Below are 22,862 nucleotides of genomic sequence, written 5' to 3'. Positions count from 1 at the left end.
TCCTGGCTACCCCAACCCCGGCCAACAGCTCCGCACCCCCCTCAGATACTTCCCCAAGCCTCCCCAGCCTCCCCTTCACCCAAATCCAGACAGCTGATGTTCTGAAAGAGTTGCAAAACCTGGACCTGTACAAATTAGCTGGGCTAGACAAGCTGGACCCTCTCTTTCTAAAATTATCCGCCGCCATTGTGGCAACCCCTATTACTAGTCTGTTCAACCTCTCTTTAGTATCGTCCGAGATTCCTAAAGATTGGAACGCTTCCGCGGTCATCCCCCTCTTCAAAGGGTGTGACAATCTAGACCCAAACTGTTATAGACCTATATCCATCCTGCCCTGCCTTTCCAAAGTCTTCGACAGCCAAGTTGACAAACAGATCACTGACCATTTCGAATCCCACCGTACCTTCTCCGCTGTGTAATCCCGTTTCCGAGCTGGTCACGGGTGCACCTCAGCCTCGCTCAAGTTACTAAACGATATCATAACCGCCATCGATAAAAGACAGTACTGTGCAGCCGTCTTCATCAACCTGACCAAGGCTTTCGACTCTTGTCAATCACCGTATTCTTATCGGCAGAATTAACAGCCTTGGTTTCTCAAATGACTGACTCGCCTGGTTCACCCACTACTTCTCAGACAGAGTTCAGTGTGTCAAATCGGAGGGCCTGTTGTCTGGAGCTCTGGCAGTCTCTATGGGGGAACCACACAGTTCCATTCTCGGACCGACTCTTTTCTCTCTATATACCAATGATGTTGCTCTTGCTGCGGTTGATTCCTTGATCTACCTCTACGCAGACCACACCATTCTGTATACATCTGGCCCTTCTGTGGACACTGTGTTAACAAACCTCCAAACGAGCTTCAATGCCATACAACACTCCTTCCGTGGCCTACAACTGCTCTTAAACGCTAGTAAAACTAAATGTATGCTCTTCAACCTATCGCTGCCCGCACCCGCCCGTCCAGCATCACTACTCTGGACGGTTCTGACTTAGAATATGTGGACAACTATAAATACCTAGGTGTCTGGCTAGACTGTAAACTCTCCTTCCAGACTAATATTAAGCATTTCCAATCCCAAATTAAATCTAGAATCGGCTTCCTATTTTGCAACAAAGCGTCCTTCACTCACGCTGCCAAACATACCCTCGTAAAACTGACTATCCTACCGATCCTTTACTTCGGTGATTTCATTTTCAAATAGCCTCCAACACTCTACTCAGCAAACTGGATGCAGTCCATCACAGTGCCATCCGTTTTGTCACTAAAGCCCCATATACCGCCCACCACTGCGACCTGTATGCTCTCGTTGGCTGGCCCTCGCTACATATTCGTCGCCAAACCCACTGGCTCCAGGTCATCTTTGTCTTTGCTAGGCCGCCTTAATTCAGCTCACTGGTCACCATAGCAACACCCACCCATAGCACGCGCTCCAGGAGGTATATCTCACTGGTCATCCACAAAGCCAACACCTCTTTGGCCGCCTTTCCTTCCAGCTCTCTGCTGCCAATGACTGGAACGAATTGCAAAAATCGCTGAAGTTGGAGACTTATATCTCCCTCACTAACTTTAAGCATCAGCTATCTGAGCAGCGTACCGCTCGCTGCAGCTGTACACAGCCCATCTGTAAATAGCCCATCCGACTACCTACCTCATCCTCATTTTTAAAAAAAAAAATTTTTAAACTTTTTTTGCTCTTTTGCACATCAGTATTTCTACTTGCACATCATCATCTGCACATCTGTCACTCCAGTGTTAATTTCAACATTTGTAATTACTTCGTTACTATGGCCTATTTATTGCCTTACCTCCTTACTCCATCACACTGTATATAGATTTTTCTATTGTGTTATTGACTGTACGTTTGTTTATCCCACGTGTAACTCTGTTGTTTTTGTCGCACTGCTCTGCTTTATCTTGGCAGGTCGCAGTTGTAAATGAGAACTTGTTCTCAACTGGCCTACCTGGTTAAATAAAGGTGAAAAACGAAATTTAATTAAAAATACTTTAAAAAAATCATAACTTTATTGACACCACACAAATGGATACTGTCATTAACACGGTTCTTAATACTGTAGCAAACATTATATTAAAAACTTCTCTAGGGGGCAGAGTTTCCACTTAGGGAAAAATAGCGTGCCCAATTTCAACTTCGTTCTACTCATCCCCAGAATATAAGATATGCATATTATTAGTAGATTTGGATAGAAAACACTCTGAAGTTTTTAAAACTGTTTGAATCATATCTGTAAGTATAACAGAACTCATGTAGCAGGCAAAACCCTGAGGACTAACCTTTTTTTTTTTTTTGTCACTGTCTGTTCATTGAGGTTTTATGGGCAGGCCAGATTTATAATCACTCTATTCTCAGTTCCTACTGCTTCCACTGGATGTCACCAGTCTAGGGAAATAGGTTGAGGTTATTCATTTGTGAAATGAAGAAGAAGGCCACCAGGAAGTAGAGTAACGTCTTGTGTACTGTCTTGTGTACTGTTTGAGAGCTGCGCAATACTAGAAAAGTAGTGTTCGTTTGTTGATCTCCTGTATTGAAAACAGATTGACCCGTCTTCAATTTGATCGATTATTAACGTTTACAAATACCTTAAGTTGTATTACAAAAGTACTTTGAAATGTTTTGGCAAAGTTGAGGTAATTTTTTAGATATTTTGTCGTGACTTTGCGCAAATTGGAAGCTGTTTTTTTCTGGTACAACGGCGCCAAATAAATGGACAATTTGGATATATATGGACGGAATTAATCGAACAAAAGGACCATTTGTGATGTTTATGGGACATATTGGAGTGCCAACAAAATAATCCCGTCAAAGGTAATGCATGTTTTATATTTTATATCTGCGTTTTGAGTAGCGCCGGCATGGTTGAAATAGGCTACACTCTCTTTGTTGACATTGTGCTATCATCAGATAATAGCATCTTATGCTTTCGCCGAAAAGCCTTTTTGAAATCTGACATGTTGGCTGGATTCACAACGAGTGTAGCTTTAATTTGATATCTTATATGTGTGATTTAATGAAAGTTTGATTTTATCAAAAAAAATTGAATCTGGCGCTCTACATTTTAACTGGCTATTGGCCAGGTGGGACGCAAGCGCCCCGCTATCCCAGAGAGGTTTTAAGCAGGACATTCAAGAAAGCCTTACAATTATAATCCAAAGTAGTGTGAAATGTACTAATAAGCAACCTGGAAATGGAGGTTACTCCCCTGAGTTTTCCCCCATTCACATTCAGAATACGTTGTGAAAAACTAAAATCTTTGCTCACCATTTTTGCTCCAGGCAGATATACTACATCCATAACTATCGGTTTCCTCATACAATTTTAGCAAACACAGAAAGGGGCCTATATTTGAGACCAAAAGTCGTCTGGCACACTGCTTAGAGTTTCAACAACATGAATAACTTATTTCTAGTTTACAATCTTAAGATGTTACTACTAATGTGAAAACAAGACAATATATGACTATTCTTGCTCATTTTAAGACAAATGTCAAATCATTACATTCATTACAGACGTCAATTGTTGTACAACATCATGGCTACACTGTTGGCATCACCTTTTACAGTGGATTTCTGCTGTTGTGGGACTTTAACCATCTGTATGACTTTGTTGTTCACACAGGAAAGAGACGTGACTGTCCTGGATCCTCTGGGGAGCCTCAACAACCTCATGATGCTAAAAAGGCAGAGAAGAGTCTCTCCAGATCAGAACTCCTCAATAAACACCTGCAGAGATCCACAGGGAAGAGAACTCACTGCTGCTCTGACTGTGGGAAGAGATTCACCTCATCAGGCATTAAAATTCATCAGAGAAAACACACAGGAGAGAAACCTTATAGCTGTGATCAATGTGGGAAGAGTTTTAGTCGATCTGGAGATCTGACAGTGCACCAGAGAAAACACACAGGAGAGAAACCTTATAGCTGTGTTCAATGTGGGAAGAGTTTTGGTAGATCTTGCCATCTGACTCAACATCTGATAATACACACAGGAGAGAAACCGTATAGCTGTGGTCAATGTGGGAAGAGTTTTGCTGCATATAGCATTCTGACTCTACACCAGAGAATACACACAGGAGAGAAACCTTATAGTTGTGATCATTGTGGGAAGAGTTTTAGTCGATCTGGAGATCTGACAGTGCACCAGAGAAAACACACAGGAGAGAAACCTTATAGCTGTGTTCAATGTGGGAAGAGTTTTGGTCAATCTTGCCATCTGACTCAACATCTGAGAATACACACAGGAGAGAAACCTTATAGCTGTGGTCAATGTGGGAAGAGTTTTGCTGCATATAGCATTCTGACTCTACACCAGAGAATACACACAGGAGAGAAACCTTATAGCTGTGGTCAATGTGGGAAGAGTTTTGGTCAATCTAGAGCTCTGACAGTGCACCAGAGAACACACACAGGAGAGAAACCTTATAGCTGTGGTCAATGTGGGAAGAGTTTTGGTCAATCTAGAGCTCTGACAGTACACCAGAGAATACACACAGGAGAGAAACCTTATAGCTGTGGTCAATGTGGGAAGAGTTTTACTACATCTAGCCATCTGACTGGACACCAGAGAACCCACACAGGAGAGAAACCTTACAGCTGTGATCAATGTGGGAAGTGTTTTACTACATCTAGCCATCTGACTCAACACCAGAGAAGCCACACAGGAGAGAAACCTTACAGCTGTGATCAATGTGGGAAGTGTTTTACTACATCTAACCATCTGACTCAACACCAGAGAACCCACACAGGAGAGAAACCATATAGCTGTGATCAATGTGGGAAGAGTTTTATTCAATCTGGCCATCTGACTCAACACCAGAGAACACACACAGGAGAGAAAACTTATAGCTGTGGTCAATGTGGGAAGAGTTTTGGTCGATCTGACCAGCTGACATCACACCAGAGAATACACACAGGAGAGAAACCTCATAGCTGTGATCTGTGTGACAAAAAATACTCTGATAAAAGATCTCTGATCAAACATCAGAAAATACATGGAGTTATTTCATGATATCAATTAATTAATGTCACAATGTAGAATGTTTTAACATTGTAGTGGGAGTATTTTAATGATGTCACAATGTAGAATGTTTTAACATTGTAGTGGGAGTATTTTAATGATGTCACAATGTAGAACCCTAAAAGTTTGTCCCCTGTTCTATTGATTTCAACATGATATGGATATTAGCCTCAGGGGGAAAATACAGGCTCTGAATTGAAAGAGTACTATTTATATGATTGAACAAAAAGTGACTAACAAGAAAAGAGCTGTGTTACACTTACCACGTTGGTGACCCACTTGAATCAAAATGCAACACCTCAAAATGTAGCGAGCTGTTTTCTACAAATTGTCCTCTAACCAGGGATGTACACATTACTCCCAGATTCCGTGTTGTTTTTGAGCTGTTAGTTTTAACAGGACGTGCAACCTCATCTCCCTCCTCTCGGCATAATTGATTTCAACATGATATCGATGAGTGATGACAAATAAGTGTTGTGTTCCTTTGTTTAGCGACCCCTAAATTTAAATGCATCACTCCAAAATGTAGCTGACTGTCTTCTGTAGGTTGTCCTCTAACCAGTGAGGTAAAATATATCTCCCATTTCCATGTATTTTTTTTAGTTGTGTTAGTTTCAACAGCAGGTACAACCTGATTTCCCCCCTAATCGATATCAGTGATTTATTATATACCCAGCAGCAGGACCGCTACCTCCGCCTTTGAGCAGGAGGAGCACTGCCAGAGCCCTGCAAAATGACCTCCAGCAGGCCACAAGGGCCTGCTGCTGGGTTGTTGCCCTCCTACGGCCTCCTCCACGTCTCCTGATGTACTGGCCTGTCTCCTGGTAGCGCCTCCATGCTCTGGACACTACGCTGACAGACACAGCAAACCTTTTTGCCACAGCTCGCATTGATGTGCCATCCTGGATGAACTGCACTACCTGAGCCACTTGTGTGGGTTGTAGACTCCGTCTCATGCTACCACTAGAGTGAGAGCACCGCCAGCATTCAAAAGTGACCAAAACATCAGCCAGGAAGCATAGGAACTGAGAAGTGGTCTGTGGTCACCACCTGCAGAATCACTCCTTTTTTGGGGGTGTCTTGCTAATTGCCTATAATTTCCACCTTTTGTCTATTCCATTTGCACAACAGCATGTGAAATTTATTGTCAATCAGTGTTGCTTCCTAAGTGGACAGTTTGATTTCACAGAAGTGTGATTGACTTGGAGTTACATTGTGTTGTTTAAGTGTTCCCTTTATTTTTTTGAGCAGTGTATATTACTCTATTGTTATCATATAGAAACATCATGGAATATTGTACATCATATTAAATATATTACTCTATTGTTATCATATAGAAACATCATGGAATATTGTACATCATATTAAATATATTACTCTATTGTTATCATATAGAAACATCATGGAATATTGTACATCATATTAAATATATTACTCTATTGTTATCATATAGAAACATCATGGAATATTGTACATCATATTAAATATATTACTCTATTGTTATCATATAGAAACATCATGGAATATTGTACATCATATTAAATATATTACTCTATTGTTATCATATAGAAACATCATGGAATATTGTACATCATATTATCATCAACATACATTATTGTTTCATTCAATTTCACATAATAAGGATATTTCATATTTTCAAGTTCAGAAGTCAGAACCCATCACCTGCTATGTAAAAGAGACAGAAGAAGGCACAATGGTCAATGCTATCCGGGATCCTTGGGACATCCCTACCCTAAACCCTAACCTTAACCCCTACCTTAACTATTTTAAATGTCAACTTCAACAGGCTAGGGACATCCCAAGGATGTATCTCTATCTCTTTACATTGCTTATGCATATTTGGTGGCCTGAATATTAAAATAGTGATTTTGTCAGACAGCAGCTCTACACTTTATTGACTGACTGATCCATTCATCCTTCCATCCCTCCTCAGCCTTCCTCTCCTCTGAAGACCCAGTGAGGGTGGAGCTCAGTCAGAGAGCTGTTGAGGGACTGGTTAGGAAGAACACTTCTACAGCCAGAGAGGTGAGAGGTCACACATGGTTTAGATGGTAAATATTTATGTCCCCTTAGCGGTTCATCACGTAAGCTAAAGGGAATATGTTCCATCATCTATGTTTATTTACATTAGTGCAAATTGTCCACTGATATGGGTGTAATTTCTCACGCCTTTTTGGCTGTATGAAAGGTAATTTCCCCTCAGGCACACACATTTGTTCCTTGATATTATGAAAGTAATTTGTGTCAAATGTACTTTTCCCCACTCATTCACCCCATCTTTTTACATTGCTTATTTATATTCAGTGGCTTGACTGCATCAAGACTATGTCAAAGGCCCATCCTGGTAGATCTGAACCTAATGCAGCGTGGAGTGATCAGATGACAGAAGTCACATTTAGGTGCCAGGTGTAACTGAGGCCATAGATGCTCCACATCCATTACTTTGAGTGTTTTATATAATATGACTAAATGTGTTTATTTCTGTGTTGCAGGGGCAGTGAAGAAATGGAACAGCAAGGCCACAGAACATGACATAAGCAGAGCTGTGGGAGACCACCTCAAGCCCCCGGTAGAGCCGGGGGTGGTGTTTACCACTCCACCAGCAGAGCTGTGGGAGACCACCTCAAGCCCCTGGTAGAGCCGGGGGTGGTGTTTACCACTCCACCAGCAGAGCTGTGGGAGACCACCTCAAGCCCCTGGTAGAGCCGGGGGTGGTGTTTACCACTCCACCAGCAGAGCTGTGGGAGACCACCTCAAGCCCCTGGTAGAGCCGGGGGTGGTGTTTACCACTCCACCAGCAGAGCTGTGGGAGACCACCTCAAGCCCCTGGTAGAGCCGGGGATGGTGTTTACCACTCCACCAGCAGAGCTGTGGGAGACCACCTCAAGCCCCTGGTAGAGCCGGGACACCTTCCTGTTCAAGTGAGCACATCACAACAAGGTGAGTCCAAAAATGTATTGGATGCTGCTCTATAAATGATGTACTATGCCAGGGAGATGTGTATACCGTAGCTAAGAAAGTAATACTAAGTGTATGTTGTGTAGTAAGGTGTTAATAGCCCATGTGCCTCACCCGAATAATTTTGTCCCTTTCCCCTCTCATAACTTAGCCTACTGCACCGACTTGGTGCTGCACATGTAGACTATAGCCTTTAGAGAAATGTCATCATCAAATATTGTAAGAGCTTTCAAAGTCTGCTTACATAGAGTTATGACTTGGTGTACAAGGAGAATACTGTAAGAGCGGCCCATAATCAACATTTCTAAAGTGCTGAACTAACGGTTATATTGACTGCGTCCGCTCTCTCATTAATGTCTTCATCAAAATTACGGATTGCCTGTAGTCCACTTGTTGTCCCCTTATGCCATAGTTTGTACATCTCAATTGTCAGTAGAAACCACATTTGTTTAAACAAGTCAGCCATATCAGCCATGTTTTTTAAAAAGGATTCACTCCATGGTGCTGAAAAGAAAGCTCTGCTGTTGGGACAGCTTTATGTCGACCATAACAGTTTGTGGGCACCGTTTGTCAAAGTTATAGTGCAATTAATGTATTGTTTAGTGTTGTGTTGTGTAGTGGCTTTGCTGGCATTCATATAAAACATTTTGGGGGAGTTTTCCCCACCAAGATGTACATGCTGCAATCACCACTGGGTGAATTATAACACATCAACCCTGTTACCTATAGATAGACAGTCTAGAAATCTTTAAACAATTTACATTTGTTTGGTAAGCTTGCATTCCATTCCCCCTGTCACATGGGAATCTATGGTTGATTCTAAATGAAATTGTCAACTCTGTTACAGTCAACCCTGTCACTTTATTTGGCACTTAATAGGCACTCGCTATAGTATGCATTTTTTAAACTTTTGAGATGGGAAAACATGTGTTTTATTAAGTTGAACATGTGCTCTTTATGACAGAATGTTAGAATTAGGTGAAATAAAAGTTACACTCCCCAAAAGGTACTCAACTGGTGGAATGACCCAAGTACTGAACTGGAGGTGGGGGAGCTAACGATGCGTCTACTGTTGCTCTCTCCTCAGATTCTTAGAGAAGCTATTTCAATCTGATATTTCTCCTCTGGTCTAAAATAGATGTGTATAGAGGACTCCTCTCTAATATAACATGTCACACATTGTAGCAAACTGATGGAATGTTAGGTGTCTCATTGAAAGTCTAACATCTACCATGACTACTGGATGTTTCAATTCTAATAAATAACAAAACAATCCACACCGTAACAACAATATTGCTTTTTAAATGTAATGCTTTTATTAAAACGTAAAACTTTAATAACAAAAATGACATCGTCAAACATCACTGGCCTGACTTGAGTAGCTCTGCCCGGGGATGGAGCCAGTAACTTAGCTGCTACCGGTCCGGTCCAGGCTACCTGCAGACCTCCTCCCAGACCTCCTTTTCAGCACCTCCCCTTAACAGGTGAGGTGGTGGAAATGATCAGAGTTGCGTTCAACTTGAATAAAGATAAGAAACTCTGGTTTGTGGAGCCACTGGTCTGAGGGGAGGACTTCTGTTTAAACCATTTCCATTTTTGGGATATTTTCTAGGACAGTAGAGGTGGTGAGCAGAGATGAATTTAATTAGGATAAAGATGAGAACCTCTGCTCTGGGGAGGAGAGTCACTGACCTTCGATGGTTTGTTGCCTGATAAAGAGGATACTTGCTGGCTTGAGGAGACGATCATGTTTTGTGGAGGAAATGTGGCTTGATGACTTAGAGGAGGAGGAATTATTGGGCGACACTTTTAATGACCAATGTAACCTCAGTGGAACTGTGGCTTCTTCGAGTTCCAGCTCTAGGCAGACAGCACGTCAGGAATGCTGTAAGACATCAGAGACAGGTAAGTATCTATATATTTACATGTGTGTTGCATGTACACTAAACCCTCACATTTGGATAATGTCACTTTTTAAAGTGACAACATATATATTAACAGTGTAAAACATGAATAGATGTTTAAACATTCTTTACCTCATCTTAATTCTCTTCCAGATGCCTGGCCTTTTCTTGTTCTTGGAGGTTGGCTCTGATGTTTCAGCCTCTTCTGGAGCTTCTAGCTGCTGGCTGTCTGGCCCCCCCTGTTGGTTCTCTGGCCACTCCTGCTGGTTCTCTGAACTCCCCTCCTGGATCTCTGCCCATGCCTGTTGCCTCCTTGGCCTTTCCTGGTGGCCATCTCCAGATCCAGTGGGCTGTGTTGTCTCCAGATAATCGTGGCTGTGTTGGGTGGTTAGACAACGGGTGTTGATTTGAGCATCAGCCTCCAGATTCATCTGCTCCAGGTAATGTCCCTTCATCTTCCCCCTCTCCTCCTTCAGTTTCTGATGAGTTTGTTTTTTAAGCAGGGACTGCTCTCTCCACTGCTTATTAAAATCCTCCATCTTCTTCCTTCTCTTCTCAGCCTTCAGCAGCTCCTTCCTCTTCTCCCTCTCTCTCTCTGCCCGTGTCATGGTGGCTGTTAGCCTTGTGTGTCCAGGGATGGCTGGTAGGGGAGAAGAAGTAGAGTTCACATTCAACTTAGGGATCTGGTATCAACTTAAATGTAATGGACACAGGGAATGAAGAATAGAAAACACAATTTAATCTCAATGATTCTTTACTCTTTTCAGTTGAGCAAGGCATGGAATTTGTCAATAAAGTGCAATAATTCCCATCCTGAATTGACCTGACCCTAAGTTGAACATGAGTCCCGAATGGCACCTATTCTTTGTATAGTGCCAGGGCATATGTGATCGCTTAGGGCCGCATGGCCACTAGTAGCCCCCGGATCCCCCCAAAACACGTTTTTGTGTGTGTTTTTTAGGAACTCTTTCTGGGTCTCTACTTAGTCTTGAGAGTTAGACTAGTAGATGACACAACTCTATCTGGGTCTTTTTATTTTTATTTTACCGTTATTTTACCAGGTAAGTTGACTGAGAACACGTTCTCATTTGCAGCAACGACCTGGGGAATAGTTACAGGGGAGAGGAGGGGGATGAATGAGCCAATTGTAAACTGGGGATTATTAGGTGACCATGATGGTTTGAGGGCCAGATTGGGAATTTAGCCAGGACACCGGGGTTAACACCCCTACTCTTACAATAAGTGCCATGGGATCTTTAATGACCTCAGAGAGTCAGGACACCCGTTTAACGTCCCATCCGAAAGACGGCACCCTACACAGGGCAGTGTCCCCAATCACTGCCCTGGGGCATTGGGATATTTTTTAGACCAGAGGAAAGAGTGCCTCCTACTGGCCCTCCAACACCACTTCCTGCAGCATCTGGTCTCCCATCCAGGGACTGACCAGGACCAACCCTGCTTAGCTTCAGAAGCAAGCCTGCAGTGGTATGCAGGGTGGTATGCTGCTGTCTCTACTTAGTCTTGAGAGTTAGACTAGTAGATGACACAACTCTTTCTGGGTCTCTACTTAGTCTTGAGAGTTAGACTAGTAGATGACACAACTCTTTCTGGGTCTCTACTTAGTCTTGAGAGTTAGACTAGTAGATGACACAACTCTATCTGGGTCTCTACTTAGTCTTGAGAGTTAGACTAGTAGATGACACAACTCTAGCTGGGTCTCTACTTAGTCTTGAGAGTTAGACTGGTAGATAACACAACTCTAGCTGGGTCTCTACTTAGTCTTGAGAGTTAGACTAGTAGATGACACAATGTACCATTTAAACACGTGGTTGTTCCATCAGCAGTATGTTTCTTGTTATGTCAGTCAGTCACTCAATTAGCCATGTCAGCTTACATATTCTTTGGACAGTAGTTTTATATTGAAACAATGATGCAACATGATGACTGGTGTGGAACTGATGTGTGTAGAGGAGACTAAAGAGGATGATGTCATAAGCAGAGGGAAAACAGGTCTTACCTATGTGGACGATCTTATAGCCCTCCTCAGCTTCTCTCTGATAGGTTCTCTCGATCTTCTTGAGGTTCCTCTTCTCCCACTTCTTATTTATCCAGCCCACAGCTCTCCTTCGGATACTTTTATCAGGTGGGAGAATGTCCTCCTTGTCTTCTTCCTTTTCCTCCTCCTCCTCTAAGTCACCCCTCTTGTGCTTTTCAAGGAATTCCCTTCTTTCCTCTTCCACCATCTCCTCTCTTCTGTTTGCCTCTATTATCTCTCTCTCTCTGATTAAAGCTAAATGGCCTTTAACGGCTCTCTTTCTCTCCTCCTCTCTCTCTTCCTCTCTCTGCCTCTCCTCCTCTCTTAGTCTGAACATTTCTTTCTGTCTAGCAATTTCAATCTCTTGTTTTTTATCCTGCTCCTCTTGTTGTCTTGCCCTCTCCTGTTTTCTTTCCATCTCCAGCCGTCTTTCCTCCTTCTCCCTCCTGATTTGTTGTCCTCTTTCTATGTGTTCTCGTTCCCCCTTCAACACTTCTAACCTTCTCTCTTTACGTCTATTGAAGACTTCCCGTGCTTTTGCTTTAACATTAACTACTCCATGTTTCTTCATGCTTACTTCCTTTCCTCTCTCTTCTCTTTCCCTGTACTCTTCCTCTGCTTCCTTAATCACTTCATGCTTGTCTTCCATCTCTCTCTCCTGTTCTATCTCCAGTTCATTCTGTCCCTCAATTTCCCCCAAAATATTTTTCTGCCCCTCCTTTCTTCTTCCTGCTTCCTCCCTCTCTCTCATGATCATCTTTTCTTTCTCCATCTCTTTCTGTTGACGATCTTTTAATTCCATCTCTCTCTGATTCTCATTGTCTTTCTCCCTTTCTTTCTCCTTCTCCATTTGTTTTTGTCTCTCCTCTTGTTGTTGTCCTCTGTGTATCTCTTCTATCTCTCTCTGTGTATTGTTCTCCCTCTCTCTTTCCTCCTTCTCCATGTCAATTTGCTTCTGTTTACATCGTTCTTCTTCATTCTCGCTCTGTCTCTCTTCTTCTCTTTCCATATTTTTCTGTCTCTTCTCCATTCTCTTCCTTTTGATCTCTCTCTGTTTCTCTTTTTCACTCCCTCTTTCTTCCTCTTCCATCTCTGTGCTTCTGTTTGCGTCTCTCCTCTTCTTCTTCTCTCTCCTTCTTCTTCTCATCTTCTTGTTGTCTCTGTTTTGGTATTTTCTCCATTCTCTTTCTTTCTACCTCTTTCTGTTTGTTGTTCTCACCCTCCATCTTCTCCTCCATGTCCATTTGGTTCTGTTTCCATTTATATTTGTCTGTTTCCATATTTTCTAATTCTATCAGCTGTTCCTTGATTTTATTGAAGACTTCCTCCAATTCAGACATCTTTTTGTCATTGAGGGCTGTCTCCATCTCCATCTCTCTCTCCACTCTATTTTTCATCTCCTCTTCACTTCGTCTCCAATCATTTTCTCTCTCTCTGTCTCTATCAAATGTTCTCTCTGGTTCAGTCTCGTCTTTCAATCTAATCTCTTCTTTCATTCTCGCAACCTCTCTGTCTAACACTAGTACATTTTGGTTAACCTGTTTCACTCTCTCATTCTGTCTTCTATACGCTTCTTTCGCTCTTTCAAATTTGATTTTGTATTGAATCTCTTTTTTTGTCATATCTTCTTTCAGTCTCTCAACCTCTCTCTCTAACTCTTTCACCTTTCCATTAACCAGTTTGACTTTCTCATTCTCTGCAATACGCATGTGTCTTTCTCTTTCAAATATGATTTCCTTTTCAGTCTCTTTCAATCTCTCAATCTCTCCTTCTAACACTTTTATCGTTTCTTCTGCCTGTTTCACTTTCTTCTTCATTTCTTGTCTTTCCAATTCTGCTTTTCTCTCCCTTTCCATCTCCCTTTCTTTCTCTCTTTCCCTCTCTCTTTCCCTCTCTCTTTCTGTCTCAATAGGTTTGTTGTTCCAGGCCAGTCTTGGTCGCTGATCCTCCATGACTTTCTGCCATAGCCTCAATCTCTCTATCTCTTGCTTAAATTGAAAAGGTTAAATTAGTGATAATCTATGACCAAGACATACTTTCAAAGCATTTGCAGAGAATGATACATAGAAATACAACTTAGACCTAGGTAATTGAATCAAACACTGAACAACATCAATAGCAGGGTCATTTTGATCAATTCATCTGGACAATTCATTGTCAATTAATGTATTGACATGGTTTGAAAAAATTATGAGACATTTTATGGAATCAATTATGTCCAAAATGTGTACAAATACAAACACACAGTTCTAGCTTGCCCATTCAGTTAGGGGTTTGAGAAATTCCCGTTGCAATTTAATGTTGCCTCTGATGTTTATGCTTGTAGAAATTACTCCTACAAATGATGTTTCACTAATGCAATTATTTACAACCTGCACAGATACAGTTGTCAACAACAACAACAGTAATGACGTTAATAAGGAAGTGGATATTCAACCGGCAGAAGAAAGGCGTAGGGGTTGAGATAAATGAAGGTTAGGTTTAGGACCTAGGGTTGGGTTATGGTAAAGGTTAGGTATAGTTTCAGTGAGGTTAAGGTAAGGGTTAACGTTTAGGAAAGGCATAAAAGTTAACATTGGGTTAGCATACTGCTGCCATTCATTTTCAGCCGGGTGAATATACACTGCCTTTTAATAATAACAATGACATGTCTTACGTGGGCCAGTTGTAGGTCCACCATCAGCAGCTCCAGCAGTTGTTTGAGTCTGTTGATCTCCAGCATTTGTCTCTGGTTCTCCCATTCTGTGGCTCTCTCTGCCTCTCTGCTTCTCTCTGTCTCGCTGCTTCTCTCTGCTTCTCTCTGTCTCTCTACCTCCCTGTGGCTCTCTGCCTCCCTCAGTCTCAGGATCTCAGCCTTCCACTCTTTCATAATACCCCTTTCTACTCTTCTTCTCCTCCTTTCATCTTTCAAAAGGGCTCTGAGATGGTCTGTCTCAGACTGTAATTGTTCAATCATCTTGTCCTTCTCCGTTCCACCATTCCTCTTCTTCTTTTCCTCCTCCCAGAGGCACACTTGAAGTCTGTCCATCTCCTTCTTCTGATTTCGGATCGTTCGATCCTTCCCCCTCAACTCAAGCATGTGGGCTTCCTTCTCTGTACAGGTCTTCTTCTCTTCCCTCAGGAACTGAACCTCCATCTCTGCCTGCTTGTAGCTGGGTGCGAAGGAATGTCAACACATTATTTAGGAAGTGAACTCAGACAATTTACTACAATATTACAATAATAATTAAACTTCTGCTCAATTAAACTGCCTTTAATCACACAACTCACTCAACTGTGACTTACAGTACGTGAATGTGATGAGTTGACTGTCCATGATGGCCAGAGGTGGGTAATGTGTAGCTCTGGTCCAGGGCGTTAAGTACAGCTTGCAGACACTGAGCCTTCCTTCAGCAAGCCACACATAATGCCCTGGACCAGAGCTAGGTTATGTGATGAATGACTTACAGACTGTTCCACATGATAGGAGGGGGTAAGAAGACAGTCCCAGTAGGAGACGGAGATCGTCCAGAAGAAGAAGAGGTGTCCATCTCCTCAGAGACTGCAGGAAAGGTCTACAAGTTTTATTTCTGGAAAATAAAGAGATGCCTTCTTTCAGCAACAATGTGTGTTTCTATGTTTCTGTCACTAGATGGTGCCATTGTACACAACATTTACTCACCAGGTCAGTGAATTCAGAAACAGCCTTCAGACTACAGTACTCAAGCTCTAGCCTACAACCCATCATGCATCAGCCCGACTAATATAATAATACCTCATCACAACTTCATAATCACAGTACACCTGGATTGTGTTCACAAAGTGTTTCAGGGTAGGAGTGCTGATCTAGGATCAGGTCCCCTCCTGTCAATCAAAACGGATTCAGTTTGATTTAAAAGACAAAACGGATTATTGATCACCACTCCTTCTATGAGACTTTGTGAATATGAGCATATGTGAAAGAACCTTTCTGGCATATGCTGGCTAGACAGTACACAGACAGACAGACAGATAAGTCAACAAGACAAACAGACAGAAGAGTAAATACAGATGGATTGATTTGATAGCAACAGAAAAAAACTATTCCATAATTAATAATTGTATTTTATAAGGCTAGCTAGATAATGGCATAAAAAATATTTCAAATACATTAACGTTCACTTTCACATGTGTTATCTTACCATGACAGAATTATAAGTTAAGTAGGCTAGCGGATGGTTAATGTATTGTAAACTTTTGTAAATATTTGACTCACCTCAAATCACACTTGTCAAACAGCAGTTTTAGTGTGGAACCGAACAACATCTTCGGCATTAACTTTCTCTGTTCTGGAACTGTATTGTTGCGTCATTTGGAACGCTTGAGCGTCATAATCCGTTCACCGCGCCTGCTTGATTGACAGCTAGGGGTTCTCCTGCGCATCAGTGTCCAAAAGTCGATATGGTTTAGCTACTCATTATTGATCAAGACACAAAATAATAACAGGACAGCCATAACTGTACAGACAAACATACAATCACAACAATTCCAATGAATTATAACCTCTTATTAGTTGGTCCCTGTGACAGTCAAATCCCAACGCCCTAACCGCCTGCCTGTTGATTGTGGTGCTCTGTTTGGATCTAACCTCTCCGCTGTAGTAGTGATGGGCTTTCTGAGTCTATTCGGTGAGCCGGCACATTTGGCTCCGTTCAAGTAAAAGAGCGGGTTCATTTGGCTCATAAACGGATCTACCTTTAAAATGCTTAAAATAAATCTAGAACAATGAAAAAAATTGCAAATATTCAATGTAAAAGCCAAAAGGTAGGCTACCATTAAGTCAGATCATGAAATGCGCGTAAAAAATGAAGAATTCGTTTTTAAGCATGAAATAAATCCTCGTGGACCAGATTGACCCGCTCTCCACACTATTTATTGTTTCTGCAGTGAGGATTCACCCCTTTTAGATAATGATGTCATCACTACTACAGCGGAGAGGTTAGATCCAATCAACAGGCACGCTCAACAGGCAGGCGGTTATTGGGATTTGACTGTCACAGGGACCAACTAATTATCTGTAGAAAAACGTTGTTCTGAGCTCAACAAGCACTAGTAGCAGTATGCAAATCAGAGAGCCAGATGAATGGCTCTTTCACCGATGCAGTTCCAGACGTTCAACAAAAAGATCCGTTCAAAAAGATCCGTTCGTTCGTGAACGACACATCACCACACTGTAGTTCTCCACCATTGCGTATCGTCAGCTGGAGGAGCGTTCGTCCAACTTCTCATCCAAGTAAATGGCAGCGGCGCATCATCCCTCCGCTGAACTCCCAAGGGACTGCGAGGATAGTTTACGATGCAACAAGCGTTTGGGGAGTACATTCATTGAAACGCAATGACTGTTTTTACATTCTGGAGGGACTCTTGCTCCAGGGGAAATCTCAGCAGCGATGTCTCTGCTGTGCGTCAGAAGTAGGATATTTTTCTTCTTCGCTATGCTTATTATACTGTACATATCGGTCACATTAATGACATTGCACTCAGGAAAGTTGTCTGTCGGCTATTGGGGAGATGCGCATAGACCGTTGAGTTGTCGCGTTCTAGTCCAAACATGACCTGGGATGTGAGAAGGGAGCTTTTCTATAACACATGTAGATGACATGTTGTCTTTATATGTGACCTGGGATGTGAGAAGGGAGCTTTTCTATAACACATGTAGATGACATGGTGTCTTTATATGTGACCTGGGATGTGAGAAGAGAGCTTTTCTATAACACATGTAGATGACATGTTGTCTTTATATGTGACCTGGGATGTGAGAAGAGAGCTTTTCTAGAACACATGTAACAAATACAACACATATAACACTGTCCCAGACCTGCTGTTTTCAACTCTTAATGATCGGCTATGAAAAGCCAACTGAAAATTATTCATGATTATTATTTGACCATGCTTGTCACTTATGAACATTTTTGAACATCTTGGCATAGTTCTGTTATAATCTCCACCCGGCACAGCCAGAAGAGGACTGGCCACCCCTCATAGCCTGGTTCCTCTCTAGGTTTCTTCCTAGGTTTTGGCCTTTCTAGGGAGTTTTTCCTAGCCACCGTGCTTCTACACCTGCATTACTAGCTGTTTGGGGTTTTAGGCTGGGTTTCTGTACAGCACTTCGAGATATTAGCTGATGTATGAAGGGCTATATAAAATAAACTTGATTGATAAACTTGATGTAGATGACATGTCTTTATATGTGACCTGGGATGTGAGAAGGGAGCTTTTCTATAACACATGTAGATGACATGTTGTCTTTATATGTAGATTATATTTTGGTTTTATAGTTCATATTTGATTGATGATTAGGCCTATGACTTTTGATTCCACTTTGGCTGCCTTGCACCATATTGTCCTCTCTTGCTATATCTTACACTTTATGCCCTTGTGCAGATCTTCTCTCTAAACAATAGTCATGATAGTTTGAATGAGTTGAGTAAACTACACTGTTGTTATCTTGTCAGTCTGTACTGTACTGTCCCTGGAAGACACTCCACATAGTTCACCTAGATCCAGTCCCCTTTGTACCACTGGTCAACTAATTATCAAACCTCTGATTAGTGAATCAGGTGTGCTGGTGGTGGAATACATGATAGGAACTGGTTAGGGGGAGGACAGGTTTGAGAAGGGAAAGACTAAATGGACTTTTCAGACCAACATCCCATTGACAGCCCGTCTGGCCAAAACTTGAAACTGACTCTAACCTAAACACTAACAAATACCAAACCTTTTAAGGTAGTCTCATCATGGGTGTGATTCAGACTGTAGTTTCTCCCTGTGTGTCCAGTAAACCTCCTCTCATCATGGGTGTGATTCAGACTGTAGTTTCTCCCTGTGTGTCCAGTAAACCTCCTCTCATCATGGGTGTGATTCAGACTGTAGTTTCTCCCTGTGTGTCCAGTAAAGCTCCTCTCATCATGGGTGTGATTCAGACTGTAGTTTCTCCCTGTGTGTCCAGTAAAGCTCCTCTCATCATGGGTGTGATTCAGACTGTAGTTTCTCCCTGTGTGTCCAGTAAACCTCCTCTCATCATGGGTGTGATTCAGACTGTAGTTTCTCCCTGTGTGTCCAGTAAACCTCCTCTCATCATGGGTGTGATTCAGACTGTAGTTTCTCCCTGTGTGTCCAGTAAACCTCCTCTCATCATGGGTGTGATTCAGACTGTAGTGTCTCCCTGTGTGTCCAGTAAACCTCCTCTCATCATGGGTGTGATTCAGACTGTAGTGTCTCCCTGTGTGTCCAGTAAACCTCCTCTCATCATGGGGGTGATTCAGACTGTAGTTTCTCCCTGTGTGTCCAGTATACCTCCTCTCATCATGGGTGTGATTCAGACTGTAGTTTCTCCCTGTGTGTCCAGTAAACCAACTCTCATCATGGGTGTGATTCAGCCTGAAGCTGGAAAGGCCAGAAGCAACCAACCCGACCACTTTATTACTAGTTGGGGATGGATAGCATCTCTAGAGGTACAGTAGGGCATTTCCATGTAAAAGGACCCAGGAACTCCAACGTGGTGTTCATAGGAAGGAGCATGTGTAATTGGGTGTCAAATGAAATCTAAGAGTGTATATTTTTGGTAAATGTAATTCTAGATCCATTTTTCAACCAGTGAAGGCTTTGATTTCTGGGTAAACAGATGGAAAAAGGATCTTAGAAAACATCACCAGAAAAAGTCATAAAAGGTCAAATATCAGAACTACATAAAAAATAATAATGTTGACGTAAAGACCCCTGACTACTAATATCAACACTTACATTTTGGTTTTGGAGAAATCGTTTAAGGAAGATTGACTTGTGCCTTGTAATTCCGTTACCAAAAACCTACATAACTTTCAGATATTTTCACATTTGTATTTGTGAGGAGGGAGGATAATGAAAGTTCACAGAAGTAACAAGTAATGTTGGAGCTAACAATTAGTTCTAGTGATTTTTCTGATATACACTGCTCAAAAAAATAAAGGGAACACTTAAACAACACAATGTAACTCCAAGTCAATCACACTTCTGTGAAATCAAACTGTCCACTTAGGAAGCAACACTGATTGACAATAAATTTCACATGCTGTTGTGCAAATGGAATAGACAAAAGGTGGAAATTATAGGCAATTAGCAAGACACCCCCAAAAAAGGAGTGATTCTGCAGGTGGTGACCACAGACCACTTCTCAGTTCCTATGCTTCCTGGCTGATGTTTTGGTCACTTTTGAATGCTGGCGGTGCTCTCACTCTAGTGGTAGCATGAGACGGAGTCTACAACCCACACAAGTGGCTCAGGTAGTGCAGTTCATCCAGGATGGCACATCAATGCGAGCTGTGGCAAAAAGGTTTGCTGTGTCTGTCAGCGTAGTGTCCAGAGCATGGAGGCGCTACCAGGAGACAGGCCAGTACATCAGGAGACGTGGAGGGCAACAACCCAGCAGCAGGACCGCTACCTCCGCCTTTGTGCAAGGAGGTGCACTGCCAGCGCCCTGCAAAATGACCTCCAGCAGGCCACAGGTAACATTGAAAAAACATTTTTATTTGATTTACAATAACACTGTAGCGGGTTTCTTATGTACCACAGTAGTAGTTAGATAGCTAGGTGTAGCTAGCTACGTGTAGCGGGTTTCTTATGTACCACAGGAGTAGTTAGATAGCTAGGTGTAGCTAGCTACGTGTAGCGGGTTTCTTATGTACCACAGGAGTAGTTAGATAGCTAGGTGTAGCTAGCTACGGTTAGCGGGTTTCTTATGTACCACAGGAGTAGTTAGATAGCTAGGTGTAGCTAGCTACGTGTAGCGGGTTTCTTATGTACCACAGGAGTAGTTAGATAGCTAGGTGTAGCTAGCTACGGTTAGCGGGTTTCTTATGTACCACAGGAGTAGTTAGATAGCTAGGTGTAGCTAGCTACGTGTAGCGGGTTTCTTATGTACCACAGGAGTAGTTAGATAGCTAGGTGTAGCTAGCTACGGTTAGCGGGTTTCTTATGTACCACAGGAGTAGTTAGATAGCTAGGTGTAGCTAGCTACGTGTAGCGGGTTTCTTATGTACCACAGTAGTAGTTAGCTAGGTGTAGCTAGCTACGGTTAGCGGGTTTCTTATGTACCACAGGAGTAGTTAGATAGCTAGGTGTAGCTAGCTACGGTTAGCGGGTTTCTTATGTACCACAGGAGTAGTTAGATAGCTACGTGTAGCGGGTTTCTTATGTACCACAGTAGTAGTTAGCTAGGTGTAGCTAGCTACGGTTAGCGGGTTTCTTATGTACCACAGGAGTAGTTAGATAGCTAGGTGTAGCGGGTTTCTTATGTACCACAGTAGTAGTTAGATAGCTAGGTGTAGCGGGTTTCTTATGTACCACAGGAGTAGTTAGATAGCTAGGTGTAGCTAGCTACGTGTAGCGGGTTTCTTATGTACCACAGTAGTAGTTAGATAGCTAGGTGTAGCGGGTTTCTTATGTACCACAGTAGTAGTTAGATAGCTAGGTGTAGCTAGCTACGTGTAGCGGGTTTCTTATGTACCACAGTAGTAGTTAGATAGCTAGGTGTAGCGGGTTTCTTATGTACCACAGTAGTAGTTAGATAGCTAGGTGTAGCTAGCTACGTGTAGCGGGTTTCTTATGTACCACAGGAGTAGTTAGATAGCTAGGTGTAGCTAGCTACGTGTAGCGGGTTTCTTATGTACCACAGGAGTAGTTAGATAGCTAGGTGTAGCTAGCTACGTGTAGCGGGTTTCTTATGTACCACAGTAGTAGTTAGATAGCTAGGTGTAGCTAGCTACGTGTAGCGGGTTTCTTATGTACCACATATCAGGCCATAGGCAGCTATGCTATCGTACATACAGGAGAACCAAGACATGAAGAGCGACACCACGGCTGTCTTTCAGGCTTTTATTTTGATCTGCAATAGTATTGTGAAAAGACAGGAACACATCAGTCTCCAATGCACCATCTGACAAGTTGTTCTTTCTCTCTCAGTGTTTTCTCAGACTCACACAAATCACATTCATATATAAAGCCATAATGTATTCTATAAAATAATAACCAGTCCTTAATACAAAGAATGTATAATCTTAATCCTTAGACAATAGAACAGTAGAACCATACCTGCAATAGTATTGTGAAAAGACAGGAACACATCTGTCTCCAATGCACCATCTGACAAGTTGTTCTACACAGGAGCCTGAAGAAAGGTAAAACACATGTCTCACATCCCCAATACATTGCTAAGTGCTTTCAGTGTTGACAGTTGACAGAGGATTGATTGTACACAACGCAAGCAGAGTACTGTTACATATATAATGAACAGACCAGGTCTATACTGCTCCTACATGGTGTAACAATACATCATGTAGATGTATATAATGAACAGACTAGGTCCATACTGCTCCTACGTGGTGTAACAATACATCATGTAGATGTATATAATGAACAGACTAGGTCTATACTGCTCCTACATGGTGTAACAATACATCATGTAGATGTATATAATGAACAGACTAGGTCTATACTGCTCCTACATGGTGTAACAATACATCACGTAGATGTATGTAATGAACAGACTCGGTCTATACTGCTCCTACGTGGTGTAACAATACATCATGTAGATGTATATAATGAACAGACTAGGTCTATACTGCTCCTACATGGTGTAACAATACATCATGTAGATGTATATAATGAACAGACTAGGTCTATACTGCTCCTACATTATTATGTATTATTATGTGTTATTTATTTCTCCTTTATTTAACCAGGTCGGCCAGTTGAGAACAAGTTCTCATTTACAACTGCGACCTGGTCAAGATAAAGCAAAGCAGTTCGACAAAAACAACAACACAGAGTTACACATGAACAAACATTCAGTCAATAACACAATAGAAGACAGAGAATATATTTTTATGTTTAGAAATATTGTGAAACACGATCATTC

General features: G+C 42.0%; 2 protein-coding genes across 2 annotated transcripts; both read right to left on the bottom strand.

Moving 5' to 3' along the window:
- Window positions 1-9,406: 9,406 nt before the first annotated feature.
- On the bottom strand, window positions 9,407-12,158 carry LOC120041672 (trichohyalin-like). Its single transcript, XM_038986536.1, has 3 exons — window positions 11,933-12,158; window positions 10,048-10,555; window positions 9,407-9,896 (listed from the first exon to the last, which is right to left on the bottom strand). Exons 1-3 carry the CDS (start codon window positions 12,156-12,158, stop codon window positions 9,872-9,874), a joined length of 759 nt encoding a protein of 252 aa, XP_038842464.1. The 3' UTR covers window positions 9,407-9,871.
- A 954-nt stretch (window positions 12,159-13,112) lies between these two features.
- On the bottom strand, window positions 13,113-16,500 carry LOC120041673 (capping protein inhibiting regulator of actin dynamics-like). The gene is made up of 3 exons (XM_038986537.1): window positions 16,185-16,500; window positions 15,398-15,519; window positions 13,113-15,102 (listed from the first exon to the last, which is right to left on the bottom strand). Exons 2-3 carry the CDS (start codon window positions 15,478-15,480, stop codon window positions 14,520-14,522), a joined length of 666 nt encoding a protein of 221 aa, XP_038842465.1. The 5' UTR covers window positions 15,481-15,519; window positions 16,185-16,500; the 3' UTR covers window positions 13,113-14,519.
- Between the last annotated feature and the right edge of the window lie 6,362 nt (window positions 16,501-22,862).

Source organism: Salvelinus namaycush, unplaced genomic scaffold (assembly GCF_016432855.1).
Source record: "Salvelinus namaycush isolate Seneca unplaced genomic scaffold, SaNama_1.0 Scaffold50, whole genome shotgun sequence".
NCBI classification, from domain to species: domain Eukaryota; kingdom Metazoa; phylum Chordata; class Actinopteri; order Salmoniformes; family Salmonidae; genus Salvelinus; species Salvelinus namaycush.
This window is presented reverse-complemented; position numbering and strand designations above follow the sequence as displayed.